Raw genomic sequence first — 21,594 nt, 5'->3', positions numbered from 1 at the left:
AATTCCTGTAGAAAGTGGTTGCAGCGACGCGCTCCCAGTCCCAGGGCTCGACCGATCGACGGGCTCCCTGAGTGAGCGTGATTCCTCGTGTTTCCTGCGCTCGAGTGAGCTCGGGTGCTCGAAGGAATCATGGCGGTTTCTCAGCTCATCGTGGATCAATTAAAGAAGCTGGGGTATTTATTTTACGCGGCGCCGCCCGAAGATATATTCGTCGAGAAACTCGAAGACAAAAAGGCTTTCAGTGTTGAGGTGAGTTGGCGGAGGGATGAGGCACGAGAATTCCAGAGAGCGCGACCTGGTCCTCTATTGCGCACGAACCGGACTCGTTTTTCCTCACCGCGAAGCAGCAGGGCGGTCGGGTTATGAGCGCGTCAGCACCTTCGGAGAACCTTCCGATCTCAGTCATGATGCATTCGAGCATGCGTGCTTCTTGCATTCGTGAACCGAAAAAATATTCCGCCGGCCACACATGGAACCTCGAGCTCCGGCTGGCTGGCTCTCCCTTGCGTGGTGGTCATTATTACCTCGATGCGTCGTTCGATGTTCGGAGGAGCTTAGATGCACTGCGCGCGATTTTCCCGATCGACTGAGACAGGCTATTCCCTAGGTTTCTCCCCCACCCTTTGAAGAATCTCTTCTCAGGTGATTCCGGCCTTCGTGATTTTGATCGTACTCGAACAGCTATGCAATTGGTGGGAGAACAAGTTCTCGGCGAGATTCTCCGCCAACGATGCTGTTACGTCAGCAGCCCAGGGAATGATAATGGAGATAGGGGGGTGAGTTCAGCCACATTTCTTTTGAGCTCTGAATCCACCCTGGAATTATAACAGAAATAAGAGCATTGATCTGCCCTCGAATCCCAAAAACACTTTCTCCAGGATCCTCACCGGCGGCATCGGAATTCTGTGCTACGTGTGGGTTCACGAGAACTACCGAGTTGCCGAACTGCCATGGGACTCGTGGTCGACCTGGCTGGTCACCTTCCTGGCGGTCGACTTCGGGTATTACGTCGTTCATAGAGCAGCTCACGGTTAGTTCGGGAGTCTTCGAATGAACTCGACCCCATCAGTTCGATTCTTGTGATTTTCTTGAGATACTGACGCATGTATCAGTGTAGTGGAGCTCAAAATCGTCAACCCCATTTACAGAAGTCAATATTTTCTGGGCCGCTCATCAAGTTCACCATAGCTCGGAATACTACAATCTCAGCACGGCTCTCCGACAATCTGTTCTCCAGGAACAACTCACTTTCGTAAGAGCTTCCTTAAGAGAGACTTCATTCAGAATATTCGAATTCGACTGGAAGAGGGGGGAGTTGAACCCTGACTCAATAGTGAAAGAATCCATTCACTCATGAGATTTATTCTGTGAGCGGATTAGAAAACCGTCGACTAAGAAAAGCCGAGCTCGAAAACTTCAAATTTCAAAATTGGAGAAAATAAACCCACTGAAGCGAGATCTCAAATTCCCAGTTCTTCTACCTCCCGCTTGCTCTGTTCATACCTCCGCAAGTTTATGCGATCCACAAGGAGCTCAACCTGTTGTTCCAATTCTGGATTCACACTCAAGTCATCGAGAGAATTGGACCTCTGGAATACATTCTCAACACCCCGTCTCACCACAGAGTCCATCACGGTGAGTTTCGCCAATACTCAGGAGGTCCTCATTCGATACAGATGAGACTCAATTCGACGAATCCGAAAATGTCGCAAGGGAGACCCACACAGTCCTAGCTAGAGTCGCGCGTTCACGGTCGAACGCACTTCCGTAAGTACATAGAACGTACATACATACATATGTTTGCGAGTGGATCAAGGTATGCTGCGATCCATTAGTGCGACGACGATAACTCGATGGAAGCCCTTGAGGTCAGAGTCGGCTCGCGATCAACATCGTGTGCTCGTTGACAATTTTATTAATTCGCTTCGGACGAATCCCATCAGTGCGACGTACCTCCCACACGGAGACGGACTAGGAGGTTCCGAGAGAGGCGGGGTCGCAAGTCGCAACGCCGAGAGGCTAATTGAAGAATTGCTTATTAGGATAGCATGGGTTTGACGTGATCCTCTAGGCGACGGATGCTTCGACCAAGACGTGGTTCTCTGCCCCGGGCACCTTGAGCACTTAGCGACGCCGAAACGAAATTATCCTACGGACGCAAGCACGCCCTGTCTGTGATTACGGAGAATTTCGCGGTATCTCATGGAATCGCTCAACACGCCCTTCTACGGGCGACGGGAATTTTCCGTAAACAACGTCATAGATTCACCGAGAATCGAGGAGTAGGGAGATCAGGGGTTGACACATACGTAGAAGCTGAGTCCCCGATGGAAATTCCCGCCATCGATCCCAACCCCAACGCATGACTTTCCATTTTGCCCTCAGGTCTCAATCGATATTGCCTCGATAAGAATTACGCAGGCGTTCTGATCATCTGGGACAGGATGTTCGGAACCTTCATTGCCGAAGGAGAAGAGGTCGTCTACGGAGTTACTAAGCCAGTCAAGACCTTCGATCCTTTCCAAACTCAGGTGGGTCTGTCCTGATCCGTGACGTGTTTGGATATCGAGGGCCGGTTATCCAGGGGAGGGAATGATGGGGAATAGATCCCACGCGTAGCATGATTCGATGGAACCGTTGTGGATAGCCACCGAGAGGTCAGGAGTGAGCTCGAGGATCGTTCTTGTGTCGGCTATCGACGAAAGGGCTGGGTGCCCTTCTGGCCTCCGAAAGCATTGTTTTCGCCCAACGCGACGTACCGCGACGTACTTTTTGAAAGGCGCCGCTCTTATAGCTCGTACGCTGTAAATTGACCTTCAAACCATGAATAACATCGAGAACACCTTGATGAGGCACGATCGCGTCCCATCTCGTAAAATTCAGTGAACGAAATAGGAGCGCGAGGCCGCATGCGCGGAGGAGAAGGAGGGATACAGAGACGTTCCGAAAGCTGGATCTGGGAACGGCAAATCGGAAGCTCATGCTAACAAGCTGGAATAAATACTCCCACGAATCATACGGACCTCAAGTCAGTGAGCGCGTCCGGTACAGTGTCGATTTCCGATGCCAGGGGAGTCGCACGGAGTATCGATGTGATGCGCTCGTGACACCATTTCGCGGAGGCAGCGAATCGAGGGAACGGAACCAGTCCCAGACAGTCTGAGCGGTTCGGCTGCCTCGCTCACACCTTCGTCTTCTTCGGAAGTAAACGGATCGAACAGACGAGCAAACAGAGGGAAGGACGGCGAAAATTTGCATTCTCTTCGCGAGGAATGCACGTCCGTCTCAAGGATCCCGAGGCGGCTGCGGAAATCCTTCGGATGCGATTTTTCCCCTGAAAGCTGTACGGGAGTTATTTCAGCCGCGCTCCTGCCAAATGACGATTTCGATAATGACTTCCAAGATTGGAATTATCTGAATCCCCGAACGAGACGGAGCCCTCGCAATAGAACGCTCAAAGCATCGCAATCGAGACGCGCTTCATTTTATCTCTTCGATTGCAGTTCGATTACCTGAAGTACATCATCAAACGATTCCGCCGACAGAAGACGTGGGCGAGCAGGTTCGGCGTTCTCTTCAAAGGACCTGGATGGAGTCCAGGAAAGCCACGTCTCGGGAATGTGGAGGATCTTGAGGACGTTAGTGTTCTATTTAGCGCCGTAAACACTCCAGAACAGATGCTCGTAGCGGCGTTGCGGAATAAGCTGTTTATAAGCTGCTCGATTCAAAAATACCTGCGCAGGTGCACGCTCCAACCACCGTGTGGAATCCCGAAGTTGCGTCCTGGATAGCTTTCTACGGAGCCTTCCACTTCCTCGTCCTCGCTGCGGACTACGTAGCGATCGCCAATGCGAAAGTCGTGAGTGCCTCTATTTGTGTGCAGCACCAACCCCAATCGTTCTTGGCTCAATTATTATTGGATTTCTGCGATTAGTCCATCATCGGCTCGATTCCAGGTGAACGGGAGTTTCTACGACCTGGCCTTACAGGCGCTCTACGTGTTCTTCTCGCTGACCGTGATTGGGGCTCTTTTCGAAGGTCGAGAAAGAGCCAAATCACTGGAAGTCGTCCGGGTCGTGTTTTACCTCGCTGCGACGCAGATTCTGCCAGTATTCTCCTTCGAATCCCGTTTCGGTCGGAGTCGCGGCGCCTTCGAGTAGGTTTCGACCCGCGCTCTGAGATACGGTGCGGTATGGGTTCTATCGAAGCTCGCCTTCCCCATCGATAAAGCGCGGCTTCTGCTCCGATTGCAGGTTATCTATGCTCACGATCCACGCCCTCTCTCTGCTATTCATCGTTATCCAGATCCTCAAGGGCCGTCCACTGAAAAAATCAAACACATTATCAGTGAAGCAGGCCAACTACCCTGGCGCGAATGGGAGAATCAACACGTGTATTCCCCGAGAAACCGTTGATGAGGAAGACCCTACCGAAAAAGCCACGAAGACCGAATGAGGACTCGACGAGTCGATTTCTCACACAACCTCAAAGATTGACGCAATAAAAATCTCCTAATCCTCGTCGTAGATCGTACAGAGAGTAGGTTGGTTCTCGTCCTCCATGAATGAATTGTCGCTCTCCATTTGGCAACGAATTCGGAGCGAAATCATGAAAGGGGCAAATGAGTAGACCCCTCAATCACTAGTTGTTCACCGGGAACTCGCCCGTACAGCGAGAGAAGCGCGAATTATCTCACGGGCATGAAATATGTAAACAGAGTCTTCTCCACTGTCATTGAGTTCCGGAACTTCAGCATTGCGCGAGGTCACCCTTTTATAAGTTATCTGCCGGCCTCGGGAGAACTATCAAAAGAAAGCGATTTGATGAATGAATAAAAATACTCGTAAGACTATGCCCCCATCGACATTCCGTTCGCTCCGAATGACCAAGCAATCCTCTGTAAGCTCAACTCTCGAAGAGTGTATCAAATAGTGAGCAAAGGCCCCTGGATTGTCAGGAGTGAGTGAATCCGGGGGGGGGGGAGCGAATTATCCTTCCTCGCTCGACGCACCGCGTCCTCGTCGTTGTTGTCGCCACCGCCGCCAGGAAATCAATCATGGTCTTTGTGAGAGCTTCGGCGTCTATTGAAAAGGGTCGTCACTTCTACTCTCACAATAGATCTACGTCCCCCTCCCCCCCGACTAGCCGATGTTTGCGCCTCGCGCCCAGCGATAATCAGAGCCGACCAGTCAGCTAGACGAAGTTTAGCATCCTGCTGCGGCTGCCTCTAATTATTTAAGTGAATCACTTAGATCGAATCAGCTTCTGCGCCTTCATTCAGTGACCCGCTGTTTAGTCGACTGATTGATCGATCGATCGATCTTTCCATCGCTCCCCCTTCCACAGTGACGCTCAGCAGGCCTCCGCGTCTGACCTCAGATTTCCTAGGAATCTGTGCACGGACGCAAAGGCCGCAATGGAGCTTCGGATGGGGAGGGGGTGATGGTCGCCGCATGAGTGCAGAATGGGTGTCACGATTCTGTCAAGGATGTCACAACAGATAATTCGGCCTCCGATCGATCTACTGTCACCGGAACTTTCACGCCTCTATCGGACCGGGGCCCGACAGGAGCGAGAGAGGCATATCGAGTCGCGTCGAGAATCCTTTGCCTCGTCATTCGTTCCCTAGTGAATACCTACCGAGACGTGTTCTCGATGAGTGGAGAATAGACCTCAGTACGAACGGCACGGGCCGTTTTTGTTTCTCGACGGTGAAGTACTTCTCTATTCGGCGCGAACTCGCGATGCAGACAATGGCAACCGAGGAAGAGACCACTAAATGATGGTCAAGCTTATTCCAAGCGACCAGATGTTTCTGACCGACGCCGGAGGCAAAAACTCGCTGCGATCAAGTCCTCCGGACTAAGCGAGAGCTCTGGCCGACTGCTACGCCCGCCTCTCCACTGATCATCCCCTTCTCCTCTCAGGGTATGCGTCAGTATGAGAAGCTAGGGCTGGCGCCGGCATTGGGGGCCCCGCTTTTCCTCGAGAATCGCAGCTCCAGACGATCGAGAGTGAATTGAAATTCGAACTTTTCAGAAATTATTCCATTTCTCCCTTATGGAATCCGAACAGTGGAGGACTCCAAGTCCAGGCGTAAGATCTCGAGGAGAGGGAGAAATTCTCAGCTTGCCTTGAACTCGCCAAGGATGGAGGAACACAAGAGAATTCCTCTGTCGTTGAGGAGAAACGTGAACTCTGTGCTATCGAGGCCCCTCTCCCTACATTTCCCGTCCTACATCGACTCTCGGGCATTCGAGGAATTCAGTTTTTTCCGTTTGTCTTCGAAATCCAAACACAAGAAGTCGGCCTTGTGCTGGAAGGCCCCCGTCCGCCTGGACTCCCAGCGCCCCGTATATATACGTTTTATTACTACATAATAATAATTTCCACTCAGGTGCTCGGAATGGTGTACGCAAGAAATAGTGTCATCGCTCCTCTGTGCAACGATGTTTGGTGAAGCAATTTCCTCCGGACGGGAATTCTCTGCCGAAGAAGGTACAAACGCAGTGCTGAGTGACGCCAGCCCGAGCCCTGAGAACTCTCCAGTAAAACAGCGTTCGAAGCGAATTGCTTTCTACGCCTGAGTTGTCTATATTCGTTCGCAGAATCCTCTTCTTCATCTTTCGCACGAGAGGTTTTTCGGACGCAAAAGCCCTCGCACAATTTCAGCATCTCCGCTCCGAATGTTCCTGCTCCGTAGGCACGGCTCTGTTCCTGTCAGAGCTGTTTTCATTTCCTACCGGAGCTGTTTTTCCCTCTCGTAGCCAGGAGCCAGCCGAGGGCGGTAACCATTGACCTCGATTGTTCAATTAAGCCGGCTGAAAAGACTCCGAGTTTTCAAGCCGTATTTGAGATTTGAGCGACAAAAAAAACTGCAATACCTAGAGGAGACGACAATGGAACTCGAATCCATTGTTTCCATAACTCCCCTCCAACGCAGGAACCCAAAGATTCCGCTCTTTCTTGGGCTGCAGATTCCGAATAGTCCCACGAACGGTGTCGGACTTGAGGTGATTCAACCGCGGCCCTCCAATTTTTTTTCTGCGACAGGGCAGCGGAAGGTTCGCTCCTTTCGGCGAAGGACTTCCCTTGACAAATCGAAGCCACCTGAAACCGACCCCGAAGCGAACCAAGACGACACATTTGGACGCTGGTCTGCGCGTCCCACCTTCGGGGAGCTCCGCTCCGAATGAGCGGCTTGCCAACCGTGGACGGCGGCAGATCCATTGATTTCAGAGTTATTTCCACCGATCGAAGTCACGCATATTTTCATGGAGTCTCAACTCGATCGAACGAATTTTCGTCCGAAAGACTCGGCGCCCCGCTCGACCATCCCAATCGTCCCCGTCGCTTCTCCGCTTCATCTTTCACTTCCGCTCTGCTACCGGAGTGTCCTGTTCCCGCTGTGACGACCAGTGAGCGAATCCATAGTTCCGGATACCGTGGAAGACCTTCACCACGAATCTCACAAAAATGCCGTGTCCTCACTTCCATAAATCTTCGAAGTTTGCCGGAGTACAGACTTCTATCTCCAACTGAAAGACACAACATTACATCCGAAACAAGTTCCCCTGCCTCTCGGCGCGTTCGAACCTATATCGTTAGGGTGAGCCTTCATATTTCTCCAGCCCGCCAAGTTGGGCAGCCGGGCTGGAGTCCGGAATTCCAGTGATGATAAGGAACGCAGGAGAGTATGAAAATTAGAACTCAGTCGAGAAAGGGATCCGAGGAGAAATGAAAAAGACGCCGTGGGTAGGAAGGGAGAGGCGATATAGGAGAGGATGGGGAGAGAGAGAGATCTGGATTTTATTGGCATGATGAAGGGATTGTCTGCTCCGCAGCCGTTGTGCCAACGATTCGGTTATGCTTATTTTCCAATCGATGGTTGAGGGATCTGCCGGAGGACTTTGTCCCTTTGAGGCCCTCTTTCGAAACATTCGTTCCTATTGGGTTTCGACCTCTTTGTTCCTGTCTCTGGTCTTGATAGAACTATCCGATTCGCTCCATTACAATGGGTTGAGCCTCTGGTCGGCTGTTATCTATTGTTTCCTCTAGCTGCAGCTTGGCTCGCAGATTGTCGCGAGGCTTGCTGGGGAACCGTTTTCGCTCCTCTTCGCAGGCGAAGATGAGACCTAGCTCGGGGAGAAGATCCCATCCGGGAGATTCCTTCTCCAGTGGACGTCCCGACAATTTACGCAGCTGTCGCTTGCCACATATGTATGTTCAGACGTTCAGACTTACGGAAATTGTGCATGATATGTAGTAGGTACGAGTACATGTTTGATAGAGCCCATGTGATGCAATAATAATTCGTCAGCGTCTCCGCCGACCTATGATTTCCGATAGGGAGTCGGTTCCCTGCTTCGGAATACCCCGATTCCGCTTCACAACAGTGGAAGGGACTGCACCTACTGAAGAATGCAAGATTTTTCTGTAGGGACCGACGCAAAGCGTACTCCGTCACGGCGAGTAAAATGGAGCTCGGTCACGCTCATCTAATTTATCCCGAACGAAGATTAGACGCAGTTTCCCGTGTTCGAATCGCTTTGTTGATTGAATTGAATCGGAAGCGTTTGCGATCGCGCAAGCTCTTGTTCGCTCGCAAGCTGCGCTCGACTGGAACGAATTCACAGCTATTCACCATTCGGCGCGCCTCCGCGAAAAAGAGAGGGGATGCTCATCGGATCGCTGAGCATGGCACTGGAAGCCTTCTTGGTAGGTCGCCACCCACACAATCGGACATCGTTTCCGAGTATTATATCGAATAGGCGAACACTTGCGTCCCCTCACCTCTCATTCCGGCCTCTCTACAGTCCATGACGATGGAGAGCTGAACGAACCACGTTCAAAGCCGCTTGAGTCTCTTCAAGGCTCGGAATTTCCGGAACCATTCAAGCTTCGAGGCAAGTGTTCAGACTGCGACGTCTGCCGACCCTTCACATGCTGTTTCCGAGAGAGGAGCCGGAAACCACCAAACTTCAAGGACTGCTCCACGAAGCGCCCGTTCCTTCGGATCGCAATCTCGACTCCTGCTCAAACTTGAAATACTCTGCAGGATTTTTTTCTATGATTCAATGCAATTGGAGCAGCCGTTGGGAGCAATCTTCCAGAGGAAAAAATATTGTGACGCCGACATTGTTAGTTCTGAGGCACTCTTTCTCTCGCGAGCTCCGAGGTGCAAGGAGAGATTTCTAGAGGGAAAACTTCACGTCACCTCAGGTTCTCATTCGCATTGACCAGAAGGAAGGAAGAGGCTGAAGGCCGCGAGGTAGGACAGATCTGGGTCCTCTGGTGTGTCCGACGAGCTGAGGCATATCAACATCTGGTGTTCTCATCAATCCTCAATATTCCATCTAATCTTTGAACCCTGGGCTTATTCATTAAGATTCCTCGCTCTTCGCCTTCTCGGTTAATCACTTTTTTTCCATCGTGATGGCGGGAATGCGTCGTATAAATAAGAGGGGAATGGTTCGTCCGCTTTCCGCGGCCGCTCGATGATAGTGTGCTTAATAAATTAAGTGACGCTCAGCAAGCCATCGTGACAGATGACCGGTAGGACATTCTAAATAAAGTTGCTACCAATGAACCCCACGCATCGCAACGCATCTGACCCGATACGAGATTTCCCGCTTGCTATTCTCATATTCGAGCGCAATTTCCCGAGGAAGGCGTCCAGAGGTATCGAGGAGAGCGGAGTCCTCTCAAAGAGAAGTCCCCATTACACGGCGAAGGTCCGTGAAGAATCAGCTCGACGTTATCTTCAGCTGAATTGTGCTCCACTTATTATAGAGCGAATGAAGGACCACCGTAGCATCCCTGTCGATATCTCGCAATTAGTCGGGAGAATACATATATCGAGACAGATTTCCACGATATTGTTGAGCGACACAATAAACGAGATGAGATCCGCATGTAAGCGAGCGATGATTTTGAATGAAGGCTTGGAGAAATTTCGAAATATACCTCGGACGCTGCGGCTACTCAGCCGCACGTTATGCGTCATGGATAGGGGCACGATAACGGATCTCGTGACGGAGCTCTTGTAACAACGGCCACCTCCAGGATCATATAAATATTCCGTTCACAACGCACTTTGCTGCCGTTACTGCAACGGAAAGACGTTCAGATTCGACGTGTTTTCAACACAGGGATCGGCCCCGACCGCGTTATATACCAGAAGTAAGGTTATATCGGAGTCGGCTTCTTATTGAGCCTATCGTTTTCGGGAAAAGAAACTCCATCTGGCGCCTCCGGCAAGACAGACCTTTTCAACGCATCGGATCTTCAAGCGCCGTATTAATCAGTCGCGCTCACAGAGTTTTCTACTTTGAAATACTCTTAGCACTCGTGGAGAGATTCATTAACTCGATTCATGGTCATGGGAAAGTTTTTCTCCATCACTTTTGTGTCCATGCTCTTCTCGACATCGAATGTATCACGGCTCCCGGAGGAGCCGATCGGGCAAAAAAAACCAGCGCTTGCCGATCCACACAAGGTCATCCAATGGACGGAGACCTCTGCAAGTGACAGCGATTCGGACTCTTTGCAGTAATTTCTCCCCTCCGGATGGATGGCTCTTTTTCTTCCCGGTTCTTCTCTTGACGTTCCCTCTTCAAGGCAAAGGGTGTCGAAACCAGATCTGAGGTCTCAGGGTGACGGCTGACGGCTCTGTGTTCTGGCACGAAAGTCTCTTGGAACGAACGGATATTACAGATAGGAGTTTGTTGCTCGCGAAGTTTACTTTCCTCGGCTTGGTCGTCCTCCCCTACAGCCTCTAGTATGAGCGACCAATGAGACAAGGTGGGCCGATTCGGGCTTGTGGCAAGTCCGCAGCCTTGGTCGCTAAAATCCGAGTCAACCTCCCAGCTACGTGAGGGGAGACATTTATTCATTATTATTGGTATGAGTTGTTCTTGGATTCGAAGAAACCCAGACGAGAATGATGCCCTATTCCCAACGTCCTTTATTTTGTTCTTCGTCTCTCCCCAAGTTTTGTTCCTCGAAATCCCTCGTCCGTCCCTCCTTTCCCCGCCTATGTCCCGCAGGCGCACAGAGTTCGCCTGACTACATTCTAAGAATAATCTTCCACTCGGCGAGAGATTCGTTCCAGCTGAAAGGAGCTTGATCAGGCCCGGAAATACACCGCGAGAGGAGTTCAGCAGAAAAAGAAGAACAAAGAAAAAACCGAGTGCGAAGTGAGTGAGTGAGACCTAGAGGAGTGCGCCACTGACAGCGACTTTCTTGTTAGAGGTTTACAAGTAATCTGCGGTGGGTCTTCCCGGGAGTTTTTAGTCTTAGCCTCATTTCGTCGTTGGGACGGGGAGGGCTGTTGCGAGTTTTTAGGAGGCCGGGTTTTTATCCCGAACAGTCGAACAAAAATTAATTAACGTAATAGGTTATCCGATACTCTACAGATAATCGACTTCGATTCCGAGGCGTCGGAAATTACGACGAGTGACGACGAATCTCACAGGGTCCAGGAGGGCTTATCCGTCGCTTGCCAGGGGGTATCTTAGTGTCTCCGAACAGACAAGCAAGATTGCAGCGCACTGGAGACACCGAGTTGAAATTGCCACACCTAAGACCCGGTCGTTCCGTTCTTCTTGTACCCGCGGAGGTGTCTCGCGGAAGTGTCTCTCTGTTTCCTCTCCGGTTCTGGATGTCGTTTTCGGGGAGGGGGGGAGGCTGCTGCCCTCCGAAAACTGCTTCTCGGGGCGCAGGGGTTGCGAGAGTGTTCCGACTCGCAGAGCGTTCCAAACTCAATTCTTGTATTCGCGGAAAACTTTCCTTTCTCGGAAGACCTTCGGAGCATCAATCTTCGGGGAGCTCTCCGCTCGTTCCGATGCGGATCAAGGATGGGAGGAGGAAGTAATGCAGGTGGAAAAATTCGATCGGCCGCTCCATTTCTGATTCTCGATTCTCTCGCTTTCATCATCATATGAAAAAGATGCGGCCGGTATAGGAACAGGTGGACTGGCGTAACGTTAGCGCTTCATATTGCCCTCGAGGCGACTGGGGTTCGAGTGCTACCGAGTAGGATTCTCTTGATGTTTAGCGGTGCTGAACGAAAAAAAGTCCGCGCCCCTACAACTAATCCGAGTGCGGCAGAGTCCGCCAGCAAATGCAGACCACGCGCGAACCACTCGAGGGTCTGCTCACGCAGCTTCGAGGGTCGCTTGGCGAAGAATCAGTGGAAACGGAAAAGGAAATTGGGAATCATGTCGTTCGTCAGGAAGAGCGGATTCGATCGAGACAGCGGACCAAGTTCAGATGTGCTCCCGAAGCTGCCTGGAAATCGAGGGTTCCAGAGGATGCCCGTGCAAACTCCATGAATCCCAGTAGAAACATCCGCATTGCTCGTCCCAAATCGCCTTTTTCAAATCCACCACCAAAAACTCATCGGTCAATCATTTCCTCGGTATCCTCCCGGGCTGGTGGGACCGAAAATGGAGACGCGAAGAACATCGATCTGGAGTACGGACCGACTCCTCGCAGACGTTGAGAACGAGGCGCCGGATAACGACCGTCAGAGCTCCGTGCTTCGTCGCGGAAAGGAATAGACCCGACGTGCTCATCTCGATTAATGATCCAATGTCTACCACTATTGAATGAGAAGATTGGAATTTCCGCTTGCGCATTTCGACTGTTCATTCTTCGACCGCCAGGAGGGTCGAGAACAGAGTCTTGGAGTCGAGAGGGCCGCAAGGTCGTAGGTAATTGAGGAGCGAGAGCCATTATTCACCGCAATAGAGCCGCTGCCTTGGGGATGTGGTCGCGCTGCTGCGAGTGTGTTAGAGGAGCCGTTCGGACCTGAAAGGCACAATGCCATTTCATTATTCGTCTAATCCTATAGCCGAGTGCGTCGACTCGGCGATGCCCTCTTTTGCATATTAAGGAATTTGCTCCTTCCCAATTCGATCCCAGCCCCTTCCGTGTCCCACCGTCTTTCGCGCGCGATCCGCTTAATTTCGTTTCCAGGAGAGAATTCTCAGATATGGCCCCTACGCTCTCCCGATGCTGGGAACATTTCCTTGGACCGGAGCCGATGTCCCCCTTGTGGGGTTCAGATGGGGAGCCGGTCTATGATGTTCAAGCGGGGAAGGGGGATTCCCACATCAGAAGAGTCGCCCTCTGGAAAGGATAATGAGTCCGACTCCTGGGAAAGGCATCGCCTAGAGTCTTCAACCGAGAGCGTGCCAAGGTACTTCGTATGCATGAGGACTGGGCGACTGGGTGGAATTTTTCTGCATCGCCGCGATTTTGAGCCTAGTCTCAACATATTCCGGAGCGACCGAAGAAGCCCTCAATAGCCGTCCATTGCTCTCACCGGAGATGCTCACTCTACGTCTCTACGTATTGGCGAGAGCTCGCGGTGCGGTGGCTGCAGAAATTCTCTGGGAGATAACGGTCCGCTGAGGGTCATTAGACGATGGACCGCCCTCGGGGCTCTCGGACGGAAATGCGTCCATTCGCACAGGGCGACTCTCGTCTGTTTACCACTACCTTCACTCAGAGAAGGTAGTGGAAGATGGAGCACATCTAGACCACTCAGTTTAGAATATTACGGTGAACCATGTGAGCTGTTTACATTAAGACGACACCGAGCACTTCTTCGCGAGACGTCTACCTCATGACGGGGATCAACGGCTGCATGACTGGATCGACATGACTGGTGAGCCCTTCCTTGACAGCCCTTCTGATTTTCCGGAGTTCTCAGTGGCGCCTGAACTCGTCGCTGGGCAACAATGATCTTATATGTATGTAGTTGATTGTCTATGATTCCGTCTACGTTCCAAGACTTATCCTGGACTTTCAATCGAAGAGAGAGAGAGAGCATACCGAGAGTTCGACGTCAAGCTCCAAGTCAATACGATCACCTGTGATGTCGAGCTCTGCCGCGTCCGAGACTATACCTCGGTCATCCTGTTGGCCCCGGCCTCTTCAACCGGGAATTTACATGCAGCTGGACAGGACCAATTCTATCTATAGACGTGAAACCATGAGGAGACAGGAGAGAGTTTTCCCTGCTGCGTCGACCTGCTCCATTCCCCAGGTGCTCGGCTGTAGAATACAGTATCACGTGCTCGAAGATCTCGCTCCTTCATCGGGAAATATTCTTTCATGGTGGATAGACAAATATTCACAGTTGATCCGTCTCGATATCGCGCTGAGTTTTGGGTTGAGTGTGCAAGTGTATCCCTACGGGAGACTCTGGGGCCTTCTGATTCGGGTCGGAACTTAGAACTCATGGCGGCGAGCTTCAAGCTGGCGCTCTTCCGCCGCAGAAGTATTTCGAAGTCTTGAACATCGAGCTCAGCAGAGTACCGAGCGGTTTTTCGAGCCACCTTCCGTGGGCTTTCGCAACCCTCCGATTCCCTGAATAGTTCCGAACAATGTTTTGCCATTCAGATCAATGGGCGATTCTCGAATGAGTAGAGCGGGGCTTGTCACCTCGGAAAATCATGATGAACGCGGTCATACCGATGAGGATTTTTGAAGTGCCCACATGTTCGTTCGATTCTGAATCAGTTTTTGATTTGGATGTACCCCGCTGTGACGGATTGCAGGCGTCACGAGCAGGTGCTTCTAGTGACGGACCGCCCCGAGCACGAGCTCGGTGGAGAATGGACACGATCTATTCCAGCTGCACAAGCCAGAGAATTCCTCAAATTGTAGAGTTATTCTACATGGCGATGAACTACTTTTCGAGGCCGCAAGCAAGGCAGTGGGGCGTCGCATCGGGGGATTTATACCTCGGGTGTATTGGGTACACAGGTACAAACATTCTCGAAGAAGAACAATGGACAGTTCGAATGGACTGAACATCCAATGAGTCCTGGAATAGCCCTAGAATAATAAATAGAGCTGAATTGAATAAACCCTGGAATCCCCGTACTGGAATACGTGGCCTAGGCACGATACTGAGCTAAGCGTGATCGAGAGTTTCGAGACTGAGCAACTGCTTCTGTGGCCCGAGTATCACGGATTCCTCCCCATATGAACGATACACTCTTCAGTGACTATGAGAATGAAGAAAATCATTATTATTCGATCCAAACGAGCGGAAAATATCGTTTGTGGGGAGCATCGCTCCGACGCTATTCGTCTTCGGGAGCTCGCGCAATAACAAGACGTTCGGTCTCAGGGGAGCGATCTACTTCTGTCTTGTACCAATTTAGCTCCGCAGTGACATTCAAAATGTATGGCGGAGCATCTCAGACGCAGTATCCCCAGACTCCTGAGCGAGTTCGACGCAAGAACCCGAAAGAGGGTACATTCGCTGTTAGGTGACACCGCAATGAGAATGACAACGCATTGTTCGGTCTCTCTGCGCGGTTTCTTAATCATCTCCTGGGATTCGGTCTCCGAAGTCGGGGCAAGGCCCTCGAATCTTTGTGATAGACGCACGGAGAAAACAACCTGTGCTCGACGGTTGGTCGGTCGAATTTCCGAACAACCGCTTCGCTCGGACTTTGCCTTGTTCATACATGTACGCGGTGCTCCAACACGTCTGAGGAAAGAGTCTAACAACCCTCTGTTTTGGTTCCAGTGGCCAGACTTTGTCGGGGTCGCAACCTGGCCGTTGTCCTCGGTGCCAATCTGTTATTTTTCGGCCTGCTGCTGGCCTTCCAGGGTGTGAGAGTGGACGTCGATGGGAGCCAAGCTAACGCTTTTCAACCTCAAGACAGTCAGTCAGCCATCTATAAACTTCCAAAAACATCCGCTTCATTAATGAGAGCCAAGTGAGTTCCTTCGATGTTTTTCGATTTCGGAGAATTTCGCCATCGGGATGAATCGGGAGCGAATTATGGCTTTCCTGTACACCTGTAGGAGCCGACTTGCTCATGAAGAATTTATCCGTATCGCCTCAAAGAACCTGTCTCGCTCTGTGAGGGGGTCTCTGACAAGAAGTCGACATCGATCGAACTCTGAAATGTCGGTGCACGTTCAGGGTTTAAATATTCGTATGACAGGTCAGGCTTACATAAACGAAGACGCAATCCGGATTTCTCATGCCTCCATGGGCCCCATCAACCTCTCCTCCCCTTCTCCTTCATCGACCATTGATCTTTGACTGATTGCTCGGCTCGTGTTCGCGATGCCGCGCAAGGTCTCATCGGTCGGATGGGCTGCTGATAATTGAGCTGCCCGATCCCCCATGTGAAAGAGGAGATGTATTTGCTCCTGAATTTGTCAGATTTGGTTGCATTCCGGACTCAGAGACAGCAGGTTCAGCACATCGCCTCCATGTCTTATATGAGAATGCGACGAGAAAAATCTCCTCGACTGCTCCTTTCGTCGAATCAGAGGTCCACGGACCGCGGAATCGAATCCTTGTCGGATTCCATGTTTACAAGATCTTTAACCCTGATCGGGAAGGAGTGGAGCTCGAGATTCCCATTCCTCAAGAGGCTGGACGCGGGAGGGCGAGGGAACGGAGTCGAGTAGAGGGAAATCGCTTCCTCCAGAAAGGAACGACTTAATCCCGCGCCGAGCACGGGTAGAAGCTCGTTCCCTAGTGGTTGTTGATCAAGCTGGGTGATTCGTGCTTCTTATGTTCGTCTCGGTTCTAGTTGATTCTCCGCTTTCGAGTTAACAACTCTCTTTGCTCGAAGGACGCGCTCAAATGACTCTTGAGCTTTCTTCAGAGACGCTCCTTTACGTCAGCGTTTTGTTTAAGGAGAGTAATACTTGGCTCCCTGACGAGTCGTTCCTCTCTCGGCACACAGCAGACGAAAAAGAAACAGTCGGGTAGATGTTAGTCTTCGTGCTTGTTTCCTTTGTCTTCTTTTTTGTTTTCTCTCGAGTATGACACCTCGTTCTCTCAAACGACTCTTATCGTGCTCATGCAGAGCCGCGTCTTTGAGTCAGAGCTCGGCCGACTTTCTCAAGGCTGATTCTCCCGCTGCGTTCGTTTCACCCGTGTGCACACGTAAAACATACGAGCTCTGAATACACAAGAGTCAATTGCTGCCCCGCTCGAGGAATCTCCCCGTATTCACCCATGACCTCCACGGATCACCACGTTTTCTCGTCTGCATTCTCACGCAGTCGATCACCGGGAATCGTGCGAACCCGTACGGAAGCGAGAATTCTCCGCCGCTGAATCCGCGAGGGGAAACGCTCGTAGACGACGGCCGACTCGGAAACAATTCATCGTTTGTTCCTTTTCCAGATATTACAAGTTGTCGGAGGAGAAGTTCTGCAATTTCATGAACAGCGAGCCGTCGCGTTCGTTGATGTACAAGAAATGCGTCTGCTCGAGCGGATTCTACGGCGCCGACTGCGGAATTCCTCGTTTCATCTGGTCACAGCTGCTCCTCAACGGCACGAAGGAGATGACGCTGAAGAGACTGCACGAGCCGAGGAGGATCATTGAGTTCAAGTTCTCGAGTGTCACCGAGCCGAGTTCGGTCGTTCGAAATGTAACAGTTTGTAACAACGCTACAATGGTGAACGCCTCCCTGGAGGCCTTCCGCCGAGAAGTCCCCGACCTGCAGGTGTACACAGGTCCCGTCCAAGCGAACTTCTCGTGTGCCAACCCCAAAATTGCAGCTTTCTCCTGTCCGAGCCTCCTGTGCTGCTGGAACCGGTTCTGGATGCTCGCGTCGGAGCTCTCGTTCACCGACCTGGTCGTCGTCGACATAGGGGGCGAGTCGACTGCCGTAGGGTCGACGTTGCCGGGCGATCTGCTAGAGTTCTTCAAATTCTACCAAGGATTCCCCGAGGTCCTCATGATCAGGCGTGGGCCGTCGGTGTCGGTCGTGGCCAGCTTCAACTCGATAGCCGTCGAATGTAACTTCGACATTAAGTGCATAGCGTCCTGTGAGAGTTCCAAGTTCCAAGTGATCAGTCTAGATCTCTGAGCGGAGAACCACTCTGAACGGACCGTCTCCGTAGAATAGTCGGACACGACCGAGGTGTTGCGCTGAAGCCCAAAGAAGGAAGAAATTCCGATTCGCTGGAAATTCGGAGTGTGCGCTGTACATCATCTATTCCCTTGATCATCAGCTCTCTTTCCCATCGACTCTCGGCTTGAGTTTCGCATTTTGGGCCGGCCCACTGTTAGACTGAAGCGTTCTTGTGATATATTATTATCTTCCATTTATCATCGCAGGGGAGGAGGCAGCATTGTTGAAATATGTACATGTGAAAGTCATGATTCTTTTTCCATGGCCTTTCCTTGCCATCATCTCCGCGTAGTTCCGTTCTTCCATCGAGAATATGCTCGATCTCCCCACCCTGCGTGAACAGCTTTCGTCCTTTGAGAGGCGACAGTATCCGACTCTACCGGACAATCATTGTGCCGGGACAGCGTTCTTCGTCCAGATCACTTAGTTCCCCCAAACCCGAAACTCCATTCTGTTCCAATCTTTGTTGAAAAGAATTCGAAGGAAATCGACCCCGGAGGATCATCAATTTCATTTTTGGGCATGGATTCTTATCATGTAGTCCGATGTAGAAATCGACCGGAAGGAATTTCGCGCGGTCACTCGCGTTTCGATCTGCTGGTCGATCGGCCTCTTTACATTTCAGGTTGTACACTTCGGAGGATAAGCTTAAGATTGTTGGGAAGTTCATGAAGGTGCTAGCTCGATACTCTGGAGCGACTGCATAAGTTTGTGTAACGTTCGAGGTGACTACGAACGACGGTTGAATACAAAAGAAATATTTTTCCCAGAATTCCCTCTCCTGTGTTTAATGTCTCAGGCAGAAACATAGGCAGCTCACCCACTGACAGAAGGATTCGAGAAATAAGATGGACATTAAGGTGCGTGACGTCGGGAAGCGAGGGGCGAAGATTCATTTCCATCCACGCTCTAGACGAAATAAACACAGAGAGAGGACCGGAGAGCGACGTTGGACCCTTCGATGCCGGTTGCTTCCCTTGATTTGGAAGTGAAGAACGGTCGGCAAGAGCTTGTCTCGAGGTGACATGTTCTTATATTCCGAAAACGCAATTCGTCGCGATTTTTCTTTTTTCGTCGAATGCGTTCACGTTCTCAATCTCGGCGGTGCCGGTCGTCGGAGTAGAAGCAGATGTTGCGAATGTATTCTCTGCGCTCCGACGCTTTTTCAGACGGAACGGTAGTTCGGTAGCAGGCCTCTGGAACTCCTCGTCGAGAGGAACATTCAACGCGGGCGAAAACTCATGACACGGTGAGCCAGGGCCGGGCCGGAATCGAATCCGATTTTACGAGTCGAATGGAATTGGCTGAATCCGAGTCTGTTGAGGAGTCATGAAGGAATAACGACTCTCGGCGGGATGATCTCCGAGGAAATGCGTGACAAATTGCGTTTTTTCCTCGGCGTACCCGCCCCTCGAGCGCCGTGTCGATCGAGGCGACCAGAGAATCTGCCGACGCCGGAGGGGAAGTTCGTTTCGAGTGAAGAGGAAGCGAGTTCTGCAGATTTTTCCAGGTTGCAAAAGTCCCGCAGCGCTCTCAACGCGAGCTCAAGCCCCTAACCCGATTCACACTTGACGCATCCCAGACCGTCGAGAAACGGATGGCTGTTTTCGGTGCGCCACTAATGAATAGCTCCCATTGCAAACTCCGAGGGTTTCGCTCCACTTTCCGCTTCTCGACTGGCTATCCCTCTCCTACATAACCAATACACCACCAGCCTACGCAACGATTGCCCTAAAAGCCAGAATTACGCTGCTCGGTCAGTTCCGAGATCCATCAAGCTACCAATGTCCTGCAGCGACCAAGCGATTCGGAGTCAGGCCTGACATTGTGCGGAATGAGCCGAGGCCCGGGGGCGAGGAAAGCCTGCGGCATTTGTCGAGACTGTGAGTGAGGGTACCGGTTGCACAGGCGGCGCAATCTGCTGTCGATGTCGTACATTACTCGTATCAGCCTCGAAGGGACTCGCTGTGGATTAGGTCCCGTCAGCGAGGGGAGAAGGCGACTAGAGGAGGGAGAGACGGTAAAGCGAAAAGCCTTACCCGTCTGCTACCACTTGTGTTTCTTCTTGGAAGGTAAAACACGAGAAATCAGAACGCAACCGACAGGAAGAACTCCGGCTGAAGTCGATCTCCTTCGAGCCTCGGAAGTAAGAATACGTCCGGGCAAGAAACTATGCTAGGACTTCGTCCGATGAGGCAGGCTCCTTGACCTTCTCTCGCGTTGACGGAGCGCAGCCCTGGAATCGTTCTCTTCTCCAAGCTCCTCTGGAACTCCGACCCGTCCCCTGAATATCTTCGAATTCGGAATTCGTGCTCCGTAGAGGTAACCCCCATGCCCCCGTAGGAGCTTCATCTGATTGCGAGGCAGAAATATTTGTCCACGTTCCGCTCGTCTTCTCACGGGAGCTCGCTGAATGGTCATTCGAGGAAGAAACCTCCATTTAGAACGTGGAGCGGAAGAAATTCTCCAGATCGCCGATGGAACAGATGGGGAACATAACAAAAGCACTTCGTGGAGGCTGGGGCCAAGTTTCGTCGCTGTTGGCATCGAGGCTGTATGGGCCGTCTTGCCTGTGTGCGAAGTAGGAGAGAACCGGGTTCATCCACAAATCTTGATTATCTTTCAGCAGTCAGCCGAGCGGACAAGCACCCTCGTATCTGCCAGACAACTAGGAGCGCAAGAGTACGTTGGGGCTCTAGAAAAAGTGTACGAGAGCAGTAAACGAAAGGATGTTTCCGTTGAAGTCGCTGTTCCTCTCGGGAAGACGGGAAGTCGTCTCCGGGAAAACAGGTCCCGTTGGCGTAGGAAAAATTCGTGGAGCCGTTTTCGACACGGCAAGGCCTCAGAAATCGTGGACGGCTAATCGTTATTCGGTCGAAATTTCCGGATCGCGAATCCCACAGGTGATCGAAGCTCGCTCCTTACCTCGGGATGCTTCTATTAGTCATGGTCGAATCGTTTGGTCGATGGGTGCGACGCGGCGCAGAAAATCCCTGAATGGGATTCGCTGAGGACATCCTTTGGTGCGCCGGACAACTGAACGCAGGAGACAGGGATCCACTCGTGAGAGGAGCGACATTGAAGAAGTGTATAATCCGATATCAACCAGTCTCTTCTCAAGGAGCTGCAAGCAGGTCGAGGTTTCCTTCTATCGATACTTCACTTGCAAAATCCGGGACGTCCGCTCCTCGGGCTGGCCACACACGCGAGAGGGTATCCTCTGACACTGTAGAGAAGATCCATCTCTCGTCAACTCCCTATTCCCTACCGCAGCACAGACTGGAGGTTCGAGAAAAACGTTGTATCAGGAACGCATCAGGACGTGCTTTTTCGCGTCAGTTGTGGCATCTGGCCTTCATCGGAAACGCATTCTTGATGCGTCGGCCATCTCCATATTTGTCCCATTGCGCCACGCGAGCATCACCGTTCGCAGGCTCTGCCATTTCCTTAATGCCATAGGACGTCTAGTGCTCGAGCGCTCTACGGAGATCCCCCGAGGCATCGTGCGGCCAGGCTAACCGCCGTGACGTTCCCATCCGAGTGCCCTATGGACTCCCTTCTGGTCCCGCCCAACTGATGGAAAGCTCCCTAGTGGATTCAACGAATGGAAGAACGAAGAGCTCACTGACCAGCCTTGTGTTCCGTGGTCGTTTTATATTACAAACTTTATTGTTAGATG

At 51.6% G+C, this 21,594-nt stretch overlaps 2 protein-coding genes across 2 annotated transcripts; both read left to right on the top strand.

The window, feature by feature from the left end:
• On the top strand, positions 1-4,518 carry LOC100903960 (alkylglycerol monooxygenase). Its single transcript, XM_003736962.2, has 10 exons — positions 1-249; positions 643-776; positions 879-1,030; positions 1,149-1,252; positions 1,473-1,635; positions 2,386-2,531; positions 3,504-3,638; positions 3,743-3,859; positions 3,957-4,156; positions 4,254-4,518. Exons 1-10 carry the CDS (start codon positions 130-132, stop codon positions 4,453-4,455), a joined length of 1,473 nt encoding a protein of 490 aa, XP_003737010.1. The 5' UTR covers positions 1-129; the 3' UTR covers positions 4,456-4,518.
• An 8,998-nt stretch (positions 4,519-13,516) lies between these two features.
• Positions 13,517-17,926, top strand: LOC100898004 (uncharacterized). Its single transcript, XM_018640129.1, has 3 exons — positions 13,517-13,675; positions 15,554-15,746; positions 17,180-17,926. The coding sequence occupies exons 1-3, from the start codon at positions 13,669-13,671 to the stop codon at positions 17,868-17,870; spliced, it is 891 nt and encodes a 296-aa protein (XP_018495645.1). The 5' UTR covers positions 13,517-13,668; the 3' UTR covers positions 17,871-17,926.
• The last annotated feature ends 3,668 nt before the right edge of the window (positions 17,927-21,594 follow it).

Source organism: Galendromus occidentalis, unplaced genomic scaffold (assembly GCF_000255335.2).
Source record: "Galendromus occidentalis unplaced genomic scaffold, Mocc_1.1 scf7180000075388, whole genome shotgun sequence".
In the NCBI taxonomy this organism is placed as follows: Eukaryota; Metazoa; Arthropoda; class Arachnida; order Mesostigmata; family Phytoseiidae; genus Galendromus; species Galendromus occidentalis.
Note: the sequence above shows the minus strand (reverse complement) of the source record. Positions and strands in the feature narration are given on the sequence as shown.